The sequence below is a fragment of the Micromys minutus genome (genome assembly GCF_963924665.1).
Source record: "Micromys minutus genome assembly, chromosome: 30".
Classification (NCBI taxonomy): domain Eukaryota; kingdom Metazoa; phylum Chordata; class Mammalia; order Rodentia; family Muridae; genus Micromys; species Micromys minutus.
Window position 1 is genome coordinate 31,855,008 of NC_137965.1, and position 25,118 is coordinate 31,880,125.

General features: G+C 48.0%; 1 protein-coding gene across 1 annotated transcript; it reads right to left on the reverse strand.

The window, feature by feature from the left end:
- Positions 1 to 623: 623 nt before the first annotated feature.
- On the reverse strand, positions 624 to 24,661 carry BRSK1 (BR serine/threonine kinase 1; the record flags this gene model as incomplete). Its single annotated transcript, XM_080941619.1, has 19 exons — positions 24,517 to 24,661; positions 23,015 to 23,109; positions 22,805 to 22,890; positions 20,768 to 20,908; positions 16,872 to 16,988; positions 16,736 to 16,769; positions 16,583 to 16,651; positions 11,180 to 11,326; positions 10,743 to 10,774; positions 10,224 to 10,394; positions 9,333 to 9,430; positions 8,980 to 9,139; positions 8,568 to 8,628; positions 7,949 to 8,318; positions 7,484 to 7,532; positions 7,259 to 7,382; positions 6,425 to 6,623; positions 4,828 to 4,917; positions 624 to 781 (listed from the first exon to the last, which is right to left on the reverse strand). The coding sequence occupies exons 1-19, from the start codon at positions 24,644 to 24,646 to the stop codon at positions 624 to 626; spliced, it is 2,331 nt and encodes a 776-aa protein (XP_080797745.1). The 5' UTR covers positions 24,647 to 24,661.
- Between the last annotated feature and the right edge of the window lie 457 nt (positions 24,662 to 25,118).

The window sequence follows — 25,118 nt, forward strand, 5'->3', positions numbered from 1 at the left end:
GGACAGTCTGAATGCATGGCAAAGCGGACTTGTGCTCACTGCCTAGAGAGGCAGTCTCTTGGTACCCACCTGTCCCTGTGATCAGGAGCACCCCAGAAATTGAGAGGCAAAGGCCAGCCAGCTGTCCCTGATCAAGGCTATTTATTTTTGTTGTTGTTGTTGCTGCCGCCGGCGGAATCAGACACGGACGCAGGCAGGATCACGCGAAACCAGAATTCCTTCCGGGAGAGCAAATCCGTACAGAAGGTCATAGGGAAGGGGGAGAAGGACCTGGTGGGGAGCAGGGGCCCAGGAAGGGAGTGGGTGTTGGGGATGACACAGAGACAGAGGGCCCTGTCCGGATCTGCTAAGCCACCCCCATCCCTCCCCCACCCCATCCGCAGAGATTGATCAATAAATAAAATAATAAATAAGTTAATAAATAAATAAAAACAGCTCCCACCCCCTTTTTACCCTAGAACCTCCCCCCATTGGGTATGGCCCCTGGAGCCCTATCCCTGCAGGGCAAGGCTGAGTTTTGTGTCCCCCTCCCAACATACTCCTTGGGCCTTATATACAGATTCACAGTAGGGGGGCAGGGAAGGGGGTGGAGGGGGCTCCCCTCCTTCCCTGGCCCCCTGGGGTCAGGGTAGAGGGGTTCCATTGGTGGCCAGGAGCTTTTTGTCCTTAGGGGGTCCTCGGCGGGGAGAGCTACTCAGATCAGGGTCAGGGCGGCCTGGTGGGGGCTGCAGGCTTCGGGGTGGGGTACCAGCAGGCCTGGTCTGGACCCCGTTCTTCTCATCTGCAAAGGAGAAGATAATTTTGCATAGGAAGACAGGCTGCTGAATCCAGGTTGAGGCTCCTTTTTGTAGGTCACAGTAGCACCAAGAAACCAAACTTGGGCTGGCCAGATGGTTCAGTGGAACTTGTCACCAAGCCCGATGACCTGAGTCCAATCCCTGAGACCCATACAGATGGAGAGAGAACCGACTCCCACAAGTTGGTCTCTGACCTCCACATGTACACCATGGTGCTCACCCCAGTGCACAAATAAATAAATGTAATAACAGCCATAACAGAGATAACGGCCACCATTTGTGGGACTCTAAGTCCCAGAGGCAGCTGCCATATGGAAGCACACTCCCCACACGAGGCCCACAGGAATATTCTAGCTTCGAAAAACCTGCCCAGTTTGTCTGAGGCCCAGGCCAGCCTACCACAAGAAGTTCTCAGCTTTCAGGGGCAACCAACCATGGCTGTAACTACGGGTAATTATGGGAATGGGGCTCACAGTACTGCAAATTGTCGGTAGGGGCCGATCCTTCTGCTGACCTCAAGAAGGCCATACTACACATGCATGTGGAAGCGTGTGTGTGCACAGAAGCTTACGCATACATGCAGGTCAACATCAGAACTCTCTATAGACCAGTCTTCAAACTCACTGATCTGCCTGCCTCTGCTTTTTGAGTGCTGGAATTAAAGGTCCTCAGGCTCAGCTCATCTGATTTCTTAGATTACATTTTTTTATGTATTTATTTTGTGTGGGGACACATACATGCCGTGGCACACAAGCGGAGGGCTCTCTCATGAAACCTGGGGTTTATCAGTTGGTTAGATGGGGTAGGGGTTCTGTCTCTATCTCCCCGGAGCTGGGATTACAGAGCTACATTGCAGTGGCTGGCTTCTCTTTTTCCTGCCTCAGCCTCCCAAGTGACTGGATCGCAAGTCAGGCTAACAGGATCTAGAGTCATGGTGGAAACAAGGCTCTGAGCATGTTTGTAAATGATGGTCTGAATTAGAATAATGCAGGTGCAAAGACAACCTGCCCTGGTGTGAGCTGGACCACTCCAGGGGCTGGGTCCTGAACTGAATAAAAAGGAGAAACAGAGCTGGACACCATCATCACTGTCTGTATCCTGACTGTGCTGTGACCAGCTGCTTCAAGCTCCTGCCAGCCATCATGCCTCTTCGTGTGTGTGTGTGTGTGTGTGTGTGTGTGTGTGTGTAGATCAGAGAACATCTTTCAGGAATTTGGTTTCCATCTCATCTGTGGGTCACAGGAACTTAAACTCAGGTGTGAGGCTCAGTGCTGAGCACCTTTAAGTGCTAAGCCCTCTTGCCAGTTCCCACTTCCTGAAGTTGCTTTTGTGAGGTATTCTGTTGTAGCAACCAGTCCTTTAACTGGGCACTGGTGCTGAGGCTGAGTAACTTTGTTGTGAGAGTTACAGGGTTTTATTTATTTATTTATTTATTATTTTTTTTTTTTCCAGCATCCCTGGTCTCTACCCACATGGTGTCAATGACAACTTCCTGCCCGCTAAGTGAGACAATCAAAGAGTGTCCACACACTGACAAGTGTCCCTCAGGGAGGCTGTGGCATCCCCGGCATTGCGACAGATGTTCACATAAAGCTGTGAACCTGTCAAAGTGTTAAAACCATGTGCTGTGATTCAATAATCCCTGTGGGTGGGGAGACTACCTTGGCTTATCTGGGCAGACAAGTTTAGTCACCCAAGTCCTTAAATGAACAGTAATGTCAGGGGCAGAACAGTGTCACTGGTTCTGGAGGAACTGCAGAGCAAGAGAGGACAGCTCTCAGGAAGACATGCTGAAGTCACCTCTAGGACAGCAGTCTGAAAAGTCTGTGTTGTTTCAGGGACCAACTCTGAGGTCACTTACTAATGGCAGGCATAAAGATGAGCCCAAAGCCTAGACCAGCCCTGACATGAGTCAAGCCACTAGTGTGCTCCTGGGATGCTATATTCATTGTGGGTTCTCTTTGCCTGGTCCCTTCTACAGGAAACAGACAGAGGGATGCTAGGCCAGCCTCACTCTACTCCTGCGTACTTAGCATGCTCCGTCCTTTCTTGCATCCTACAATGGAACCTGCTTGCCTAAGCAAACCTTTCATTCACATAGGATTCTCATCTCTGTATCTCTGATTGCTATGGCCGACACACCTTTACTACAGGCTAAATGTTGTATTCCCATAACTCACATGACGTCCACAGGGCCTCTAGCATTAGTGGCCTGGAATTATAAAAGACATCAGTGAAAGCTCACTGGTAGTACACGCCTGTAATCTCAGCTGGGACAGAGGCAGGACCAGGAGTTCAAAATCATCTGCAACTATATTCCAAACTTAAGACCAGTCTGGGATATATGAGACCAAGTCTGGGGGAAAAAAAAAAAAAAAAAAAAAAAAAAAAAAAAAAAAACCAAAATACAAGCTCCTCCTTTGCCTTTCTACCATGTTAGAGACACAGAAGCTTCTGAGGAGGAGGAAATGGACTGTACACAGACACAAAATCTCTCTTGCTGCACAGATCTTGGACTTTAGTCTATGAACAAACATTCCTGGGTTGAAGAAATGGCTTAATGGCTAGGAGCCCTGGCTGCTCTTCCAGAGGACAAGCATACCGTTCTCACTCAGACCACAACCTTCTGTAACTCAGAATATGATACCTTCTTCTGGCCTCCATATGTACCAAGCATGTACATGGTACAGACACACGTGTAGGCTGATGTCTGTAATGTACACATATAGGCAAAAACATAATAAGTATATTTTATATTTTAATTATATTAAATAAATATTATAATTATAAATATTTATTTATATTTTATAGTAAAATAAATAATACTATGTTTATTTTATTTATTTATTTGCTTGTGTTTTTGAGACAGGGTTTCCCTGTGTAGCCTTGGCTGTCCTGGAACTCACTCTGTAGACCAGGCTGGCTTCAAACTCAGAAATCTGCCTGTCTCTGTTTTTTTTTTTTTTTTTTAACAGATTTAAGGCATGACCCAGCATTGCCCAACTTCTATTTAAAAAAATTTTTTTTTTAATTAAATATTTTTTTGTAGTTTTTAATTTTTGAGACAGGGTTTCATGAATATCTGTCTGGCCTTGAATTTGATATATATAGCTGGAAATGACTTTGAACTTTTGGCTCTCTGGACTCCACCCCACTGTGCTGGCTGACATTTTCAGCAGCAGTTTAACAACACTTCGCTCTCTATGTGAGTCACTGCCTCGCGTGTTGCTTTTAGACTGTTTTATTAAGTGGCCAAAATGGCCTGAAACTAGTCCCTCAGGGTGGCCTTGAGTTTGTGGCAGTCTCCCTGCCTCGGCTTCCTTGACGTTCAGACTACAAGCATTAATGCATTTCCATACTCAGTTTCCTAGTACTTTAAAGCCACCCAGTTCACTTGTATGATGGTGACACACCCTTTTAGTCCCCCCACTTTGGAGGAATTGGCAAGCCGATCTCTGTGAGTGCAAAGCCATCCTGGTCTACAGAAAGAGTTCTAGAACAGCCAAAGCTTCACAAAAAAACAAACAAAACCTGTCTCAAACAAAACAAACAAATCACATCAGCCACCCAGCTTAAGTTTATTGCATTTCTTTTTTTCTCCTGGGGACTGAATCCAGGACCTTTCTCATTTCTAGGCAAACAGTCTACCCCTGGATGCCAGAGAGAACTATATTCTTCAGTGACAGTAGCATTTGGGTCCTGCCCAGAGGGCAGCCAATCTGTCGTATCCCCCCTGGCTTTAGCTCCTAGGATGACTGGTCACTCTCCCACAGGGCAGATATGGCTGCTGAGCTCTGTAGCATCATTGTTCCTAACTTGGGGGCCACTATTGTTTTAGGGTCTTCCGATGGCTGAGAAATTCTTTTCTTTGACCCCAGCCTCTTCGGGGAAATCTATTCCCAACAGCGCAGGGGAGACCTCAGCAAGACACTGGCCAAAAGTCCAAGAAGTGGGCCAGTTTAAGAGACGCAGAGACACTTGAGTGCACTGGTTACCCTGGATGTGTGCCCACCACAAATCTGTCACTTACCTGCGAGGGCCTGCACGGAGGGCTGGTCGTGAGTACTCAGCAGCTGCGCCTGAATGGTCTCTACCACACGCTTGAACCGACGGCTGGGACCTGAAGGAAGATGGTAAACAGGAAGCATAGTGCCTGAGAGTTGGGCAGGCAAGGTCCCTCCAGAAGACTGTCCTTCTTTCAGGGCTAATTTTCCTGACTCTGTTGGGACGCGTATAAAAAACGGATTCCCCAAATGGATCTATATCTTGCACTTAAGGAACACCATTACACCACGACATCATTGGGCTGTTGGTTTCTATTTAAAATACATGTTGTTGCTCATTTAACTTTCCTTAAGAATGAAAATGGGGTGGGGAAGGTTAAGAACACTGACTGCTTTTCCAGAGGTCCTGAATTCAATTCCCAGCAACCACACATTGGCTCACAACCATCTGTAATAAGATCTGATACCCTCTTCTGTGTGTCTGAGGACAACTACAGTGTACTCATATAAATAAAGTAAATAAATACTTAAAAAAAAAATGTGTGGCAGGGAATCCACAAGAGAAATAAGTGAGGGGCTGGAAAGGTGACTCAGTGAGCAAGGGCACTGGCTGCTCTTCCAGAGGGCTTGAGTTTGATTCTTAGCACCCACATGGTAACTCACAACTACCTGTAACTCCAGCCCTAGGTAATCTAATTCCTTCTTATGGCACACATATGATGCACCAACATTCATGCAGAAAAATATCCATACATATAAAATAATCATTTTAACACAGAAAAATGAGAGAAACAAAGAAACAAACAAGCCAAAAAATAAAAACATAAAAGAAAAGAAAGAAACTATCTAAACAACAAAAATCTTGGGCTGGCAGAATGGCTCAGTGGGTAAAAGTACTTGCTGCCAAGCCTTAAAACCTGAGTTTAATCCCTGGGGCCCACATGGTAGGAGAGAACTGACTCCCCAAAACTGTCCTTTGAACGGCACATGACTGCTGTGTCACACATACAGTGTAGCCTGATTTAGAAACTCTTAGAGCAAATTCATCTCCTGATCATAACATTAAAATTGGTGACAAGGAACCAAGAATTGGGAGAAACATATCCCCAAAGTTTTTCCTCTCTTGGGATAACTCTTGATTGGTCATGGCTGCCTAGATTTAATTCTGGGGCTGCAGCTTAGCTGAATGCAGGAAGAAGTGAGGGGCAGGCTGGTGAAGTCTGCTCTGGGAAGGACCGATGTTTGAGGCTAGCTGAGGGGCAGGCTGGTGAAGTCTGCTCTGGGAAGGACCGATGTTTGAGGCTAGCTGAGGGGCAGGCTGGTGAAGTCTGCTCTGGGAAGGACCGATGTTTGAGGCTAGCACGCTCACTCTTCTATTAGGAGATGGAGATGAAAAGGTAGCACAAAGCACTCTGTGGTTTTGTTCCCTTTGTAAAATGAGTGATTACTGATACTTGTGAACTATTTTTCATAGTACACGTGCTGGACAGAGTGGAAAGAAAAGAGTGCGTGCAGACAAACGCTCTGGGAAGCAAAGCGCTCTGTGCTGGCTGACTCCTTTCTTGCTGCCCTCCTGTCCTATTTTAGAGATCCTGAATACCCCAAAGTTCAAAAGAAACTCACCAGAGATGAGAGTAAAGGTGACTGAGTAGATGCCACCTCCACTGCTGCCATCTCTTCGGGGTGAGGGCTCTGGGCCCTCAGAGGAGCTGATGTCCACCTGAAAGCGGACAGGCTTCTGGAAGACGGAGGGGCCACCACTGGCCTTGTATTCGGCCCTGAAGCTGGTCTGTGACAGCACACTGTGACTCAGGCTGGGGATCTAGAAGGGAGGAATGAGAATGAGGATGAGGCGAATCTAAGGAACAGATAACTAACTGTCCTACACCTGGCTCTGGACAAAAACCAAGTCCCATCAGCCAATGGGTAACAGAATAACTAGGCCTTGGAAGGACCCACTGGTTTATCTTCTATAACTCCTCTGATAAGAATGAACCCTAAATTCATGTGGTCTCTGATATTTACAGGACAGTTCCAGGCTCCTACATCACATGAAATACACTCTCCTTCCCTCCACAAGTCACATGTCTTAGTAACTGAGCATCCCATCACCGTCCTACAACAGAGGGCTGTGGACTAGTTGGACGTAGGAAGTAGGAAGTGTTAAGATCCACAGAGAAAGTTCTCTCCTCCGACCACCTCCTCAGATCTTTTGCTATAGCATGGTGACCAACTCATCTTCCACTGGTACTCTGGGACCTGTTATTTAGGGTCTTATTAATTCACCATTCAGGCTTTGGGCCCGATCATCTGTTCTTGTCTCTCTGTTCCATAGTGATCAAGTCCACCTCTTGGTGGAAAACTACAAATCCCATGAGTCTCAGATGTAAGTCAGGTCAGGGATAGAATGGCAGGGAGGTGTAGCTTTGTGGTCCATAAGGATGCCAGGACTCTTACCGACAGAAAGGCATGGACAATGTCCGCTTTGATGCTGCTGAGAGGTTTGTCCTTTAGCACAAGGAATATTTGTTCTTCTTTGTCCAAGGAGATGAAATTCCCGAACCAGGAGCGTTTTGCCAGCCTGGGTGGAAGGGGATAGATAGAAGGAGGAGGGTCAAGAAGGCACTAAGAGACAAGTCCCCTTGGTTCCCACTTAGTTCCTTCTTCCCTTGTTGAACTCACTCAGGAGAGGATTCTGGTGTCAAACTGGACATCTCCTCAGCGGTAGGAACTGGTTAGGGAGAGGAGAGAGCAGGCAGTACTTTTTTATTATTTATCATCCAGCATTCTGTGGGTTCAGTCATCTCCCAGATGGCTGACCCTAACTCCAGTAGTCAGATCTAGCCCTTCAGAACAGGCAGTATGGCTAGACCACATCCCCCAAGATGGGCACAAGCCCCTATGGACCAATGAGTAGGCGACTGAGAGTACACCGAGGAAGGACAATGCTCCCATGTCCCCCAAGCCCCCAAACCTGCCTCTCTCCAAACTTTATTATCCCCATTAGTCTTGGGACTTGGAAAGTAGTCTCTTTCCTATCTGAAGACCCCAATAAATTTCCCGTATTGACAAGACGTTTAGCCTCTCCTTCCCATATTAGAATCCAGCAGTTGTCAAACCCAGCCCAGCATCTGCTGAGACCCTTACCCTGCATCTTGCGCCGGTGGAAGCGAGGGGAGCCCAGGAAGCTGTTGCGGATAGAGTTGAGACGACTTCTCCAGGCAGCTCCCCCAACGCCACCGCCTGGGCTGGGAGGTGGCGTTGTTCCTGGAGTCCCAGTAGGGCTGGCTCGAGGAGTGTGCAGAGGTGAGTGCAAGGGGGTTCCGCCAGAGGAGCGCGGGGAGCCTGGTGGTCCAGGCAAGGGAGTGGAACGGGCACTGGGGGGTGGTGGCTGCTCTCCAGCGCCCCCACCTCTGGGGCCCCGAGAAGGCAGCGTCTGTGTTTTGGAAGTTGGGGAGCCTCCGCCTCTAGCCTCATCTCCAGTGCCTGGCTCCGGTGAGAAGGAAAAGACCGGACTCTGTGGAGAAGCAGGACCAGGTGAGAATTTGGACTACAACTTCCCGGAGGAAATTGTATTTGGGAGCATTACTAGCTCAGAATCACTAGGGAGGACTGCAAGACATGCTGGGAATTGTAGTTCGATCAGTCCCACCCACGCTCTGGATTTGAGGCACAAGCACAGTCTCCAACCAACGCACTAAGGCTGCAACCCTAGCCTAAGCAGAGACTGGCACGCTGAAGGTACTCAAAAAACTTCTAGTCTTACCCTTGGGCTGCTTAGAGGGCTGGAGGACAGACCAGTGGAGGCTCCACTGACGCTGCGGGATCTGTTTACAGGGTTAAAAAAATTATCTGAGAGTTTCAGAAGGTTCAGATGTTTCTCCATTTCCATGTCCTCCCAGATGAGGGACCAGGCACAGGAGATTGAGCAGGGCCTAAAGCGCTCTGTTCCCTCTATATTCTGGGATGAAGATTCTTCCATGGCATGGAGAGATGGCTCAGTGGTTAAGAGGTCCTGAGTTCAAATTCCAGCAACCACATGGTGGCTCACAACCATCTGTAGTGAGGTCTGATGCCCTCTTCTGGTGTGTCTGAAGACAGCCACAGTGTACTTACATATAATAAATAAATAAATCTTAAAAAAAAGATTCTCTCAGAGGGGACAGCCTCTCTCTCACCTCTGACTGTGCTGGGCCATCTCCAAGGCCCGCCTGGTAGGCACTGGGGACCCACCACTCCCAGCATCTGTGATGCTGAGGACTTCCATGGACTTCCGCTCTGGCCTTCTTTTCCCGTGTCTGCTCAACATGGGGGAATCCACACGCTTCCGAGGTGGGTCTGAGGGAGAGATTGACCCACTCAGTAGTAAGTTTGCCTAGGTATACACAGCATGACTTGTGGGGAAACTGAGGCTCTGAGCAGAGAGAGGTTCTCATAAATGTCTAGCTGTCTAAACATAGACTTCCAGGGCCTACAGCATCCTTCTCCCTCAGGAATCCTGGGATCTGAACTACCCAGACTGCCTTCTTACCAACATCATTCCGAGGAGGCAGGTCCTGGTCTTCACAGCTAGGATACCGCTCTTTCCGATCCAAAAGCAAATAATAGATCATCTTTTCTTGGTTTTCCCTAAGGCAGGGAAGAGGGAGGTGGTTAAGGGAGGATTGAGGTCAGTAATCAGTACTCAGGGCTAGAGATGGATAAAGGTGCCTGCTACTAAAGTTTAATAACCTGAATTGGACCCCTGGGACCCACATGGTGCAAAGAGAGGACCAAACTCCTGCCAAGTTATCCTCTGGCCTTTACACCCTTCTCCCATACATAATTAAAAAACAATGAAAAACAAAACAAAACTCATGTAAACTAAGGAAATTGGTGTCTGAATGAGACCCCCTCCCTCCTGCCGCAGTTCTTCCAGCTCAGACCACCTAACAGATCTGTCGACACATCCAAGGCTGTACAAGTCCAGATCTTCTTCTTCCTTCGACCAAGGAACCCAGACCCCAGTCCTCCTTTAAAATTTCAAGTGCAGACCTCCCCCTTCCATCACAGCCCCTCAAGTCCAAGCCCCTTAGCCTTCCTCCCTCAGACACGGGTGTTCAGGTCTCATTTCTCTTTTTGGACCCAGAATGTCACCCCTCTCCCCCCAAGCCAACATAGTTGGCTTCCTATGGTCCAATGTACATCACAACTTCAAGTACTTATTAAGTTCTAAGCAATGAAGACACCATTCATGCCTTCTCAGCATCAATACGTTCTCTGAGCATTTCCAGATTACAATTGCTCTTGTGCGCAAGCGCTAAATTTTTTGTTCTTTGAAAGTGGATGTGGCAGCCCCCTTCAGGCTATATAGGGAATTGCCACAACCCATTCAACCCAATTCAAGTGGGGTGCTGGTGAAGAGGATCTTGGGAGCTCTTACTCCTCACTTCGCAGTTCTCTGTGCAGCCGCTCGCGGTCTCTGAAGCAGCCCAGAGACGCCATGCTTTCCAGAACGTCAGGGTCCAGCTCGCCATTGGAAGGCAGGCTCCGCATGGCTACTCTGCGGCCTGGGGCTGGCTCCAGGCAAGGGTCTGGTTCGTGTTTTCCGCCCCTGGAATGGTGCAGGAACAGACGCTTTGGAGAAAACAGCGTCTGTGATAGAGCCTTTATCATCCTAGGCTTATGTCCCATGTCCAGACCACTCGTCCCCGGATCTGGAGAGTCCCGCTCGCCAGCTTTACTTCCTCAGACTCAGAGGTCCAGGTTCTTGTTCTCCAATCTCTGACTCAAGAGTGCTGGCTCGCCCCTCGCCCCTCCCTCAGGTCTCCACACCCTACCCTTTTTTAGCTTTGTCCTCTGCCCCATAATCTGAAGTTTGAGATTGTAGTTCCCTCCACCCCACTCCACCCATCTGGAACATGGCGTCCCACCCTCCACCTTTCAATTCCCTCCTACTCACAGATACCAAGGATGTTTCTGAATTTGCTCCAGCTGTGAAGGGTTGGGTCACAGAGAAGCAGAAATTAGGTCACATACAGAGGGCAAAGCAATTAAGTAAAATTGATCAGCATTGGCTCTTGAAGGTCCCCGACCCTCATCCCCCAACCCCAGGCAGGGTGACACCACGTCCCTTCGCCTGGTGGTGGTAAAGCACTTAACTGCACTCACAGTGCCAGCATTTTCAATCCCTGCCATCCCTCAACCGGCTCCAAGGCCTGGAATCCTTGGTCCAAGTTGGGAATGATTCTTTAGTTTTTATGTTTTGCTGGATCTTTGGCTTGTAGCTTAACCAGCAAACTCCTCCAGTCCCAGGATTTACAGTCAGGCCCAGAAACTCTCCTAGGGATTTTGCCGTCTCACGAACCATTTCTCTTCTGCCAGCCCCTCCCGGCTTACACTGAGCCGTTTCTCGGGTTCCACTTCAATCATCCCTCTCAGGAGGCTCTGGCAGTCTGGAGGGATGAAGTGCGGCATGTGGAAGACACCACGTTTCACCTTCTCCAGCAGCTGTCGCAGGTTGTCGTCATCAAAGGGCAGTGCCCCCTGTGCAAGACATTAAACCCTCAGGCCAGTGGTTCCCAACCTGTGGGGTGCAGCCCTTTGGTGGGGTTACAGGCATGCACCACCAGGCCCAGTTTAGGTAGTCTGGGGGATGGAACCAGAGGCTTCATGTGTCCTGGGCAAGCAATCCACCAAGTGAGCTACATCATTGGATCTGTTTTTACGGTAGTGGTTCTCAACTTGTGGGTCATAACCCCTTTGCAGGTCAAATGACTCTCTCCCAGGGGTTGTTTAACACTATCAAAAAAAAAAAACACAGACATTTACACAACAGTCCATAACAGTAGTAAAAATCACAGTTATAAAGTAGCAACAAAAACAACTTTATGGCCAGGGGGTCACCACAAGATGAAGAACTGTACAAAGGGCCAGAGCACCAGGAAAGTTGAGAGCCTCTGTCTTAGGTAGTAGTAAAGCTTAAGACTGTCCCGGTGATGGGCTGGAGAGACGGCTCAGCTGTTAAGAGCACTGGCTGCTCTTCCAGAGGTCCCGAGTTCAATTCCCAGCAACCACATGGTGGCTCTGTAATGGGATCTGACGCCCTCTTCTGGTGAGTCTGAAATAGCTACAGTGTGCTTGGGGAGGACACTTACTATCCTCACCTAGACAGGGCTGGAGATGTGGTTCAGCTGGTGAAGTGCTTGCCTAACTTCCATGAAGCCCTGGATCTGATCCCCAGTACCAGAGCGGTGACACAGGCCCACAACCCCAGAACTTGGGAGGCAGGGCAGGAGGACCAGAAGTTCAAGATCATTCTTGGTTGCATAGTGAGCTTGGGGCCAACCTAGGTGATGTAACATTTCGGCAAACAAAACCCACATTAAAACAAAAAATATGTCAAAACCAAATTACTCCTCCTCACACTAATCCTCACACATACCTTCAATCCCAGCACTAGGGAGGCAAAGGCAGGTTGATCTTTGTGAGTTTGAGGCCAGCCTAGTCTACAGAGCAGGTTCTAGGACAGCCGAGGTTACAGAGGGGAACCCTGTCTTGAAAACAAAAAACAAAGAAAAAATATTGAAAAAAAATCTAGGAATTTATTTTTATTTTATGTCCTTTGGTATCTGCCTGCGTGGATGCCTCTGTGAGGGTGTCAGATGCCTGTGACTGGAATTATAGCTGTTGAGCTTGGAATTGACCCACGTCCTCTGGAAGAGCAGCTAGTGCTCTTAACTGTTGAGCTAAATTTATTTGTTTTTATTTAGATTCGTGTATGTGTGTGTGTGTATTTGCATATGCATACATGTGGGATGCTATATGTGTACAGGTGCTTTTGGAAGCCAGAAGAGGAAATCGGATCTCTTGGAGCTGCAGATATAGGCATTTATGAAGTGCCTACTGAGGGTGCTGGGATTTGAACTCACGTCCTCTGGAAGAGCAGTTAATGCCATCTCTCCAGATCATAATCCTCACCTCTGAAGATGAAGTTAAGACACAAGAAGCTCAGCAATTTGTCAAAGCAAACACGTAAGTTACATGTCAAAGATTTGCAGGGGACCAGAAGGTCCCTAAAACAAGACAAAAACCACCACTGCACAGTTTGAGGCGGGCCTGGTACTGAGTGAATTCTAGGCCGGTCGGGGCTACTTAGTTCAGTGGTAGAGCGCACTAGCGCACACCACTCCCTAGGTTCAGGCCTCAGCACTGTAAGGAACCCTCTGGAGACTACACTCCTCACTCTATATTTACCAGGTGTGGTGATGCGTGCTTGTCACCCTGGCTCTCAGGGGCTAAGGCAGGACTGGTGCAAGTTTGAGGCCAGCCTGGACTACAGAGTGAGCTCTAGGTGGGCTACAGACCTAGTCTGAGAAAGAGTAAGGGAGGGAGATGACCAGCTTGGGTGGCTCATGCCTTTAATCTCAGTATGTATATATATATATGTTAACAATAAATAGCCACATCCATAAACAAGTGAGAGATCTCAGTGTGGTGTAATTCTAGTGCTCGGGAGGCAGAGGCAGCTGGATCTCTGTGGGGTATATATAGTGAATTCTAAGCCAGCCATGGTTACCAGTGACACCCTGTCTCAAACAAACTAACTACCTAGCGAATTAACTAACTAAACCAACTAACGAACTAACTAACAAAGACCCTGGTGTGGTAGTGCATACCTTTAATCCCAGAACTTGGTAGACATGGCAGGCAACCTCTGTTGGTTAGAGGCCAGCCTAACTGGTCTACATACAATGACCCTGTCTGAAACAAACACCAACCAACCAACCAAACAAACAAACAAAGGAAGAAAGAAAGAAAAATGGAAAGAAAAAAGAGGGGCTGGAGATGTGGCTCAGTTGGCAGTAGAGAGCTTTCCTATCATGCACAAAACTTCGTAATTCCCAGCACTGTATAGACAGGGCATGGAACTGACTCCTGTAACCCTAGCCCTGGGAGGAGGTAGAAGCAGGAAGATCAGATGGTCAGTCATCTCCAGTTACATAATGAGGTCAAGGCCAGCCTGGGATATATGAGAACCTGTCTCACACAGGGCCGTGACATGACATGTAACCCAGGCACGTGCTGCCAAGCCCATGTACCAGAGTTGATCCCTGGGGCCCACATGCTGAGGGAAGAATTACCTCCTGCTAGACACTCTCTGACCTGATACATGCCTTGGATACCTTTTGAGCTCACACACCCTCTCCCCCCAAATAAACACATAAATAAATGTTTAAAATAACAAAGGCTGAGAATAAAAGGAGAATCGGGAAATCCAGGTGGAACGGATGATGGAACATTCAAGATTGGGACAGAGCAAGAAGGGGATGTGGTCTGACATAAGGAATCAGAGGAGGACTCTTGGGAGAGGTGAGTCTCAGGGCTTTCCCAAATGCTTTAAATGGCTGACCCTGGTATCTGAGGTCTTGGAGTTCTGTCTTTGGTTCTGGTACCTGATGGCATTGGCAGTAAGGTTCAGCTTCTCGCCTCTGTGAGGGATGTAAGGCTTCTACTGGGAAAGGCTATGGGACAGATTAAAAATGTCAGCCACAGCACAGCTGGTCCTCATTACTCTCGGAAGTCCAATTTTATATAATCACTGTGATCAGTGAGTTAGTGAGTCCTGGAATAGTGGTTCTTGCTTCTGCTCCAACCGGCTAGGCTCCGCCCCTTTTTCATCAAGGTCAGCTATTGCTCTAAGTTGTTTGTTGTACTTTCTGTTGCTTGTCTGTTTGCAGTACTGGAGGGGAACCTGGGATCTTGCATTAATTTAAATCTTCATAATTGTTGGTACTGTAATTATTCAGTTCACACATAATGATTTGATGAGGAAGACTAACACAAAGAGAGTAACTTATTTGTCCAAGGTGAGGAAGTAGAGATTTGAACTCTGTCCTTTCCCTACTGATGACAAAAAGCTGAGTGTTGGGTCTGGAGATCTAGCCCAGTGGGTAGAGAGCTTGCCTAGCATACGCAAAGCCCTGGGTTCAACTTCCAGCATGGTATCTACCTAGCCTTTAATCCCAGCACTCAGGAGGCAGAGGCAGGGGAAATCTGAGTTCAAGACCAACCAGATCTACACAGTGAGTTCCAGGACAGCCAGGGCTACACAGACAAATCCTGTCTCAAAACCAAAGACAAACGGACAATCAAACAAGCAAAAACGAGACCAAAACAAAAACACCCCTCCCCCTCCCAAAAACCAAATTGGGTCTGGAGAAATGGCTCATCAGTTAGGAGTACTTGCTGCTCCTGGAGGGATCTGGGTTTGGTCCTCAGCGTCCACATGCTGTCCTCATAATCATCCATAATTCTAGTTCCAGGTGATTCAGACACCTTTTCTAACACCCGCAGGCACCAGACAAGCACATAGTTCACAGATAAATGCAGGGGAAACACTCATACATAGAAAAAAAAATCTTAAAAAGAAACAGACACACTCGGGGGCTGGAGAGATGGCTGAGTAGCTAAGAGCAGTGACTGCTTTTCCAGAGGACCCAAGTTCAGTTCTTAGCACCTACACAAGGAGGCTTGTAACCACCTCTAAGTCTAGCTCTAGGGGAGCTGATACCCTTTTAGTTCCCTCAGACAGACAGACAGACAGATACACACACACACACACAGAGAGAAAGATACAGGTACACAAAAATAAAAAGAAAGCTTGCTTTAAATGAGTTATTAGTTCATACTGCATTCAGAGGTTTATGACAGGCCAACCCTGGATCTGCAAAGATGAGACAACTAAACAAATGCACAAAGATGGAAGCCACTGGCTTGGTCCTCAACTTGGAGGAGCTTATGACAGACACAGAGGGAAGATAATGCTTGAAGAATTATGCAACAAAATGCATACTGAGATACTGAGAACCCGGACCATAGCCAGGAAGAAGGACACTTATTGCAAGATCCAACCTGGGGAAGGGGTGAGGGAGGTCGGAGAGAGGCTCTGGGAAGTGTGCAGGAGCAATGGCCATGGGGCTGAGGGTTTACAGTGGTGCCGCTATATGCTAGGTGAGTCACAGAAAAACTAGCAAGGATAGAGGCACGTTCTAGGCCTAGCACGAAAAGCCCTGGGTTCAGTTGCTAACGCTGCACAAACCAAGTGTGTTGGTACACACCTGTGATCTAAACGTCTGGGAGGTAGAGGCAGGAGAATCTATGAGTTTAAGCCTGGCCTGGGAGACATGACACACTGCCTGGCCCTCTCTGTAACCTGTGAGTGCCACCCCTTTGGGGGACAAATTACCCATATGGATCGCCTAAGACCATCAGAAAATACAGATATTGATGTTACAATTCATAACAGCAGCAAAATGCAGCTATGAAGTAATGGAAATAATTTTATGGTTGGCGGTCACCAGGACATGAAGAACTGTGTTAAATAAAGGGTTGCATCATTAGGAAGGTTCAGAACCACTGCTCTCTATAAAAATTCACACATATATGTGGGAGATCTCACACACACATGTGAGAGATCACATACATATCCATACACATATATGAGAGAACATACATACATGTTTACATGTATGTGATCACACATGCATATATTTGAGAGATCATACACATATACCACACACACAAATATGTATGCATGTGTGACTGACTGCATGGAGATATATACAAGTATTTAAGAGATCACATACACACATTTGGGAAATCTCACAGACACACACACCTGCACTGGCACACACATACACTCTCGAGGTGGCCTCAGGGGTGAGAATGCACGTAGGGTTTTATGATCCACTGGATGATTCTGTTCCACAAACACAGCGGTAGCAGCAAAAGGCACCTTACCACAAGCAGGGCAAACAGGATGACTCCACAACTCCACATATCTGCCCGGCGGCCATCATACTTTTCACCCTGCAAAGGCAAAAGGTGTCATTTCAACAGCATTTCTGTCCCGACTCTGTCCCCTCCTCTTAACCTCCCCAGCCCTTCACTCACCTTGATCACCTCTGGACATGCATAATGGGGGGACCTGGAGAAAGAGAAGGAAGGATACAGAGACAGCAGTAAGAGGCCATGAGCCCGGGCTGGCTTCTTCCTCTTCCCAGGAACTCATGGAGGGATTCCCACTCACCCACAGCTGGTCTCCAGGAGGCTGTCCCCCACCTGCAGGGACGCCATGCCGAAGTCTGCGATGCGGATGTTGTTCTTCTCATCCAGCAGCAGGTTCTCTGGCTTCAGGTCTCTGTGACTGAGACAGACAGGTGGGGCTCAGCTTTGCACGCTGCAGGAAAGCCCAGCCTCACTCGATCCACCTCTCTTGAAGTGCAGTACTTCTAAATTTTTTTTTTAAGGACAAAGGCATCACATAGCTCAGGCTAGCCTCACACTGATTATGTAGTTGAGGATAACCTTAAAATCCTGATCTTCTTGCCTCTATTTCCTATGTTCTGGGATACAACTATGTCCCATCAAGCCTGACTTTCTTTTGTGTGTGTGTGTGTGTGTGTGATGCTACAAGATCTTGGCTCACACTGACATCTAATTTGAAAATTTTCTGCCTTATTCTCACAGGTACTGAGATTACAGGCATATTCCACTGAGCCTTTTGCTTCATTCCTTTTTCTGTATGTGCATGTACACATGTATGGGCATGTATGTACACATGTATGGGCACGCACACATGTATGGGAATGCACACATGTATGGGAATGCACACATGTATGTGCACGTACACATGTATGGGCATGTACACATGTATGGACATGCACACATGCATGGGCACGTACACATGTATGGGAATGCACACATGTATGTGCACGTACACATGTATGTGCACGTACACATGTATGGGCATGTACACATGTATGGACATGCACACATGCATGGGCATGTACACATGTATGGGCATGCACACATGTATGGACATGCACACATATATGGGCATGTACACATGTATGGACATGTACACATGTATGGGCATGCACAAGTGTATGGGCATGTACACATGTATGGGCATGTACACATGTATGGGCACGAACACATGTATGTGCATGCACACATGTATGGGCATGTACACATGTATGTGCATGCACACATGTATGGGATTGTACACATGTATGGGCATGTACACATGCATGGGCATGCCTGGGAAGCAAGAAGTGGGGCCTGGAGAGGTGGCTCAGCGGTTAGAGAACTGACTGCTCTTCCAGAGGTCCTGAGTTCAATTCCCAGCAACCACATGGTGGCTCACAACCATCTGTAATGAGATCTGTAATGATCTTCTGGTGTGTCTGAAGACAGCTACAGTGTGCTTATATATATAATTAATAAATCTTGAGAAAAAGTCAACATTTAGTATCTTACCCAATTGCTCTCTGCTGTGCTTTGTTTGTTGGCCTGTTTTTCAGGGCAGGTTCTGTCTGCCCTGGACTTACAGAGATCCACCTGCCTCTGCCTCCCAAGTGCAGGGATTAAATGCACGTGCCATCATTTTACTTTTTAATTAATTTTGAGATTTTACTTTATGTGTCTGGTTGTTGAGCGGGATGCATGTGTGTATGTGTGCATGCAGTGACTCTGGAGGACAGAAGAGAGTGACGGGCCTCTCGGGCCCGGGGCCTGGGTCACCTAGCTCAGTGCTATGCTTTCCAAGTCTGCTCAGTTTTCTCCTTTTCTTTCTTTCTTTCAAATTGCTTTATTTTATGTGGATGGGTATTTTGCCTATATGTACATATTGGCACCATATAGATAGTAGCCTGGTGCTTGAGGAGGAGGAAGGGTGTCAGATCTCTTGGAAATGGGAGTTGTGATTGTGAGCTACCATACAGGTGTGGGAAATTGGACCCAGGTCTTCTTAAAGAGCAGCTGGGGTCATGGCACCTGCACCCCTCCCCCAGTAAATAAGTAAAGATTTTTTAAAAAAGAGAAATATAAAAACACAGCGAGGTATGGTAGCTCATGCATGTCATCCCAGGGTCTGAAGGCTGAGTCAGAAGGATTGGCATGAGTTCCAGGCCCTTCTGGGTTACACTGTGAGATTCTGTCTTACTACCCCCAAGAAATATAAAAATACTTCCCTATCAAGTCTCCCCCAAAACAGAGTTTATCTGTGTGTCCCTGGCTTTCCTGGGACTTGCTCTGTAGACCACAATGACCTTGAACTCGGAGATCTGACAGCCTCGGCCTCCAAGTTCGATGATTAAAGGCTCGTACCACTATGCCCAGCTAGTGCCATTGTTATTATTAGGAGTGCATATCAAGGAATTTTTAAAACACTTTAAAGATCTACCTGCTTCTCTCTCTTGAGTGCTGGGCCACAACAGGCTTCAAGTTAAATTTTTGAAAAGCCTTGCTACACTGAAAACAGACAACTGGCTCCTTCCTCAGGACATTTCTATTCCTGGACCAAACTCCTCAAGATTTAGTCAAATATGGAGGGAAACGGGCCTGTAGAATTCCATAATTTTATTTGGAATGGTCAGTAAGTGGGTCACACGCACTGTGTTGAATACTATTCCTTACAGGTTATAGTCTTCCATGTCAGAGCTTGAACCCCTGGCTGTTCAAAAAGGTGCTGAACTTATTTTAAATAATCTGAGTTTTTTTTTTTTTTTTTTTTTTTTTTTTTAAGATTTACCGGAAGGGGATAACATTTCAAATGTAAATACAAACAATGTCTAATAAAAAAATTAAAAATAGTTACTTATTCTGAAAAAAAAAAAAAAAAAGAAATGTACTCTATTAAACTAACAGTAAAGTCTTCAAAAAAAAAAAAAAAAGATTTATTATTTCTGTGTGTGTGTGTGTGATTGCAGCTGTCTAATCAAGCCAGAGGGATACTTCATCTTCCTGGATCCTGGAGCTCCAACAGTTGTGAGGCTTCAGATATGGGTGGTGGGACTTGAACTTGAATCCTCTGTATTACATGTTCTAGCCACTGAGAAATCTCTTTAGCCACACCTCCTTTGTTTTTAGAGATAGGGTCTTTCTATGTAGCCCTGGCTGGGCTAGAATTCCTTATATGGACCTTGCTGGTGCCAAACTCTCAATAGAGCTCCTGCCTCTGTCTTCTGGGCGATAGGATTACGGGTATGTACCCCTCACCCCAAATGCTACACACATCATATTTTGTCCTGGTTAAAGGCAGGTCACTGAGGAAAAGAAGTATCTCTCTGTAAGGATATCCATGTCATAAACATGAAGCATGATCCTTACCTCATATCAAACATTACTAATAACTCAAAAGGGACCCCAGGTTTAACACAAGAGATAATACTGTATAACTTTTAGAAGAAACCATTGGATAGAACTGTAGTGATTGTGACTTAGTTTTAAGCAGCACAGAAGTGCTGGCAAGATGGCTGGGGTGAGGGCCGGGGAGGCACTCCCTTCCAGGCCTCATGACCTCAGTTTGATACCTAGGATTCACAAGTACACAGAACAGGCTCCTAAAAGTTGCCATATGACCTTCACATGCACACTGCTGCACACATGTGTGCACACACTCTCTCTCACACAGACCATTAAAAAAATAAAGCATACAAAACACCAAAACAGAGCTAGAGCTGGGTGTGGCCATGTACACCTGTAATGTGAGTAAACAGGAGGCTGAGACAGGAGGACTGCAGTGAGCCCAGGGCAGCCCGGTCTACATAGACAGGAGCTTTATGAAACCTGGTTTCTCTTTCACATACACAAAGAAAAATGAAAAAAAAAAGTTGAGGATGTATCGCAAATGGTAGTGCTTGCTTAGCACTCAAAAGCACAACACACACACACACTTGCTTAAAAGAAAGTTCTAAAATTACATAGCAACCATACACAAGACTGAAAATGTATTTAAAACCACTAAATTGTACACTTTTTCAAAAGGGTAAATTGTATGGTCTGAGTTACAATACCAGGAATTTAAAAAAGGTTAGGGTTGAGGGCTAACCACACTGGTTTCTGCTTAGCCCTTCATGTGGCTGCAGCAACCAGCCTCTTGGGCCACCCTCAGTCATCTCCCCTCTGCAGCTGTCCCCTCACCAGATGGAGTAGCTATGGCAGAAGTCCAGCGCTGACACGATCTGGCGGAAGAACTTCCGGGCCTCCTTGGGTGTCAGTCTCCCTTTTTTTACCAGGTAGTCAAACAGCTCACCACCAGAAACGTGCTCAAGAACCAAGTACCTGAAAGACACAGATGGGGAGAGGGGCTGAAAGGGGAACGTGAAGGACCGAGGCCTGGTCTCCCTTTTCTGAAGACAGTGAAGCCCTAATTCCCACCAGTCTCTGCAAGGAAGAAATTTCAACTGCAGTTCTTGGGAAAGAGATTCCAGTTGCCAGGAGCGTCCAGGAAAAGTGATTCCAATATCCGCGCGTCTCTAGGAAACCAAAACTCAATTCCCACTAGTCCCATGTGGCATTGATTCCCAAGGAAACTCTTGGTTGTTTTGGGAGATAATGCAACCTCATTGGCACCTGAGGTCAGAAACCATAATCCCCACCAAACTCTGGGAAATAAAGACCTTATTCCCACTAGCACATTCCCCACCCACAGCCCAAGCTTCTAATTCTTACTAGAATGCAAACAAATCCAAGTTCTCATTCACTTTTAGGTAGTGACAATTACAGTATACACCAAAGACAAACGACAATGCCCATCAATTTAAAGAAGTTAAAAAAGAAAACAACAAAACAAAACAAAATCCTCCCAACCTCCCAACTCCCATAAGCCTCTGGGATAGGCAGTCCCAATTCCCATCAGCCATCTGGATTCTAGAGACTCCAAATCCCATCAGGTTCTGAAAGATTAAACCTCCAGTTCTTATCAGCTCCCAGGAAACAAAATCTCGGTTTTTGAGCTGTTGGCCAGCTAGATTCCCAGGTGAAGCACAAACTCTCATGAGCCCTCTCTCAGCTTTGATGGAGTGGGAGTGGTAACCATCAATTGTGGAGACAATGGCTTCTCCTTGCTTCCACACCTGAGAAGCCAAAGGACTACAACTCCCATGAGGACATGGGACTGCACACTGCTTCCAGCTTGGGGAAACCTACTATACTAATTTGATGGATGTTGGAGTAGTGGCTTTATCCTACATCCTGGGGAGGTTGGGGAATTGGGAGGGGGACTGTGAGGCCGGCCCCCTCTTCCATCGTGTACTCCAGCTGTTCTTTGGGCCACCAAAGTTGGCACAAAAGAGTCATTCTCTGAGGCTCAGACAGCTGACCCCACCCCCATCTTAACTGGACCATAATGGACTTTGTGAAACTGGCACAGAACTCCAGAGGAGGCTTACTGTTGGGGTAGCTAGCCTTGGCACCGGAAATAATGTTGGGATAGGAGAAACCTCAGATGTTCCAGAGTGGAATTTAGAAGGATCCTTTAAGCTCCTTCTAGGCTAATGTAACCCTAACTGCCTTAGAAAGAAAGAGGCAACTAGCTGGGTTTGGTGGTATAGGCTGGTAACCCCAGTTACTCAGGAGGCTGAGGCAGAAAGATGGCAGCAAGAGCCTGAGCCTCTGCTCTGCTCTCTGGACCACTCTAATCTGTTGTACTATTAGTAGTATCAGGTGGCGTGTAGATTACTGGATGCTCCTCTACCCAAGGGAAGGACTGGGCATTCAGTGCTCCAACTTCAAAATTCAAAAAAGTTGTTTCTTTTCTTTTTTATTCTCTCTCTTCCCCTTTCTTTCTTTACTTTCTTTCTTTTTTCTTTCTTTCTTTCTTTCTTTCTTTCTTTCTTTCTTTCTTTCTTTCTTTCTTTCTTTCTTTCCTTTTGTCACAAGTAGCCCATTCTGGCCTCCAACACAACAATGTAGCTGAGGATGACCTTGAACTTTTGATAGTTCTGCCTCATCTTAATAGAGCAGATGATACACGTGCACTGCCACGACCAGTTTACGCAGTGCTGGGGGCTGGCCTCAGGGCTTCCTGCACTCTACAGAAGCACGCTACCAATCCAGTTCCATCTCTAGCTCAAAGGCTTGAGTTTTGCCAGGCTACACTAGCTAGGTCCTGTTTCTAGAGAGGTCTCTATACCACGGAGAGGGAGGATGGAGGGTTGGGCATCTATAAATACCTACAAATATTTCTTGTTCTCGTAGACGTCGTGGAGTTTGAGCACATGCGGATGTTCAATGAGCTTCAGGATGGCGATTTCCCTCTCCACCTGAGGGGCCAGGAAGACAAGAGGACGGGTCAGCATGACCTCCCTACCTTTCTGTCTGCACCAAAGGACGCTCCCACTACACACACAAATACCAACGAACTTGCGCACACACATACAAACCCACCTTCATCAGCACCGATTCTGACAGCTTCTCTCTGTTCACGATCTTGACAGCAACTTTCTGACCCGTGATGCAGTGGACCCCAAGTTTAACCAGACCTGGAGATCGGATTTAAAATATGGAGTGTTCTCCTAAAGTTTCCCCTAGCTCTTAAGTTGCCACACCCCCTCTGCCCTCCCCCCAACCACACTTGGCTACTCATCTTCTATCCTGAATTTCTGCACTTGAACTGGTGGCCAACTGCTGCCATTGTTACAAAACACAAACTCCTTTCCATTCCTGTTGCCCACTCTGGTCCTTCTGACTGTCCACCCTCTGTCTACCCCCTTCACCAGCTTCCCGTGGCCTTTCATTCTGACTCTCTGGCCTTCTGGAATGTCTGCCCAACTTCATCTTTCCTTTCAGATTTCAGAAGCCCTATAATCTTACAAGATACACTCTCAATTTTTCTTCTTTCCCAAGCTTCCCCATCCTCACCTCATTCTAAAACCCAACCCTTCAATTATCCTTTTTAAAAAAACTCTTAAAAAACAGCTGCCATGGTTAAAAAGTATGCATACTACCCCAGCACTCCTCAGAGTCCAGAGTTCAGTTATGTAGTCTCAGTCCCAGGAATCCAGATCTCACCCCTCCTCTTTGGCCCCCAGCCCTCCTCCCTCAGACCTCAGTGCAGGTTCCTGACCCCTCCTCCTTCCACAGTTTTTGAATTGAGGTCAACACCACTGCACACTCTTACTACCGGGATATAAAGGACTGACCTCCCTCTCCTATCTCAGGCCTGAAGCTCAGCTTCTCAGGGACCCAGGACCCATAGCCTGGAACACTGGGGGTTGTTTCCCAGTTCACCTCGAGCCCCCTGCCTAAAAGGAGGTGGTTATGACCACACTCAGCCTTTAGCATCAATCAAAGATAACTGCTTTCCAGGGTCACTCCTGGCTGGGAGCTGAGCTTTCTACAGTCCACCTCTTCATTCTATTTCCACACTGCAGAATGGGGAGACTGTAGTCGACCTCACACCCTAGGGCACCAGCTTGCTGCCCATAGTGCATGTGGCCCCCTTTGAGCAGGCAAGAGGGACAGAAAAGCAGCTTCTTTCAGGATGGACGAACCTCCACCCAGCCTGCACCTCCACCCTGCCTGCGGCTGTACTGCAGCACCCGTCTGCCTCAGCTTGCAAAATTAGCCCTGGCCTCACACCCGCAACGGGCATACTTCCCCACTGCTTCCTGAAGCCCCTCCAATATCTACCCCAATGGGGTTATTTGAGCCACAGTAGTCCGTACTCCTACTTCTCCCTCGGACCCAGAAGTCCCAGACCCCTGCCCTCTCGAGGCCCCAGAGTCAGACTCTCTATTCCGTACACCGTGGGCACTTGGAACTCAGGATCCAAGCCCCTTTTCTATGAGGGGCCCAGGGGTCTGCCCTTTAAATAGCCATGGTCCCGCCCTCTGCCCCCTCTTGCACCCCGCCCCCGCCCCAGGTGTCCGCTTAGGTTTTAAGCTCACCTGTCTGTCCTTTGCCCAGCGTCTTCTCCAGCCGATAGGGGCCCACATATTGGGCGTGCTGAGGTGGGTGTGGGTGTGGGAGGTGGTAGGCGGGAGAGCTCCCGCCACCTTCCTTGGACCCAGACGACATGGTGCCCTTGGTCCCGGCCCGACCGGTCCCCCGGCCGCCCCCCCTGCGGCCCGTCGCCCCGTTCCTCCGGTGGGGGCCGGCGACACCTCCGTCCCGGCCCCCCCGGTTGCTCCCCACTTCTCCGGGGGTCCCCAGGGGGCTGGGCTGGCCCCCCCAGTCGGTGGGCCGCAGAGCTGGGGGAGGGGGGGCTGCCGGGGGGGTCAGGCCCCTGGAATCAGCATGGCGGGGGGGGGGCTGCGCGGCCCCCCCTCCCCAGCCCGTCCTTGGCCGGCCCCCCCTTCCTGTGTCTCCCCCTGCAGGGGGGGTCTGAAGTGCGGGGCCGGCGGATGCTGCAGGCCGAGATCCCCCCCGCCCCCCCACGCGCCCTCTCTCCTCCGCCTCCTCCTCCTCTCCGCCTCCCCCCGCCACCTCGTCCTTTCTCTCCGGCACGCTGACATCACCATCCGGGGACTCCCGGCCCTTCCCCACAGTT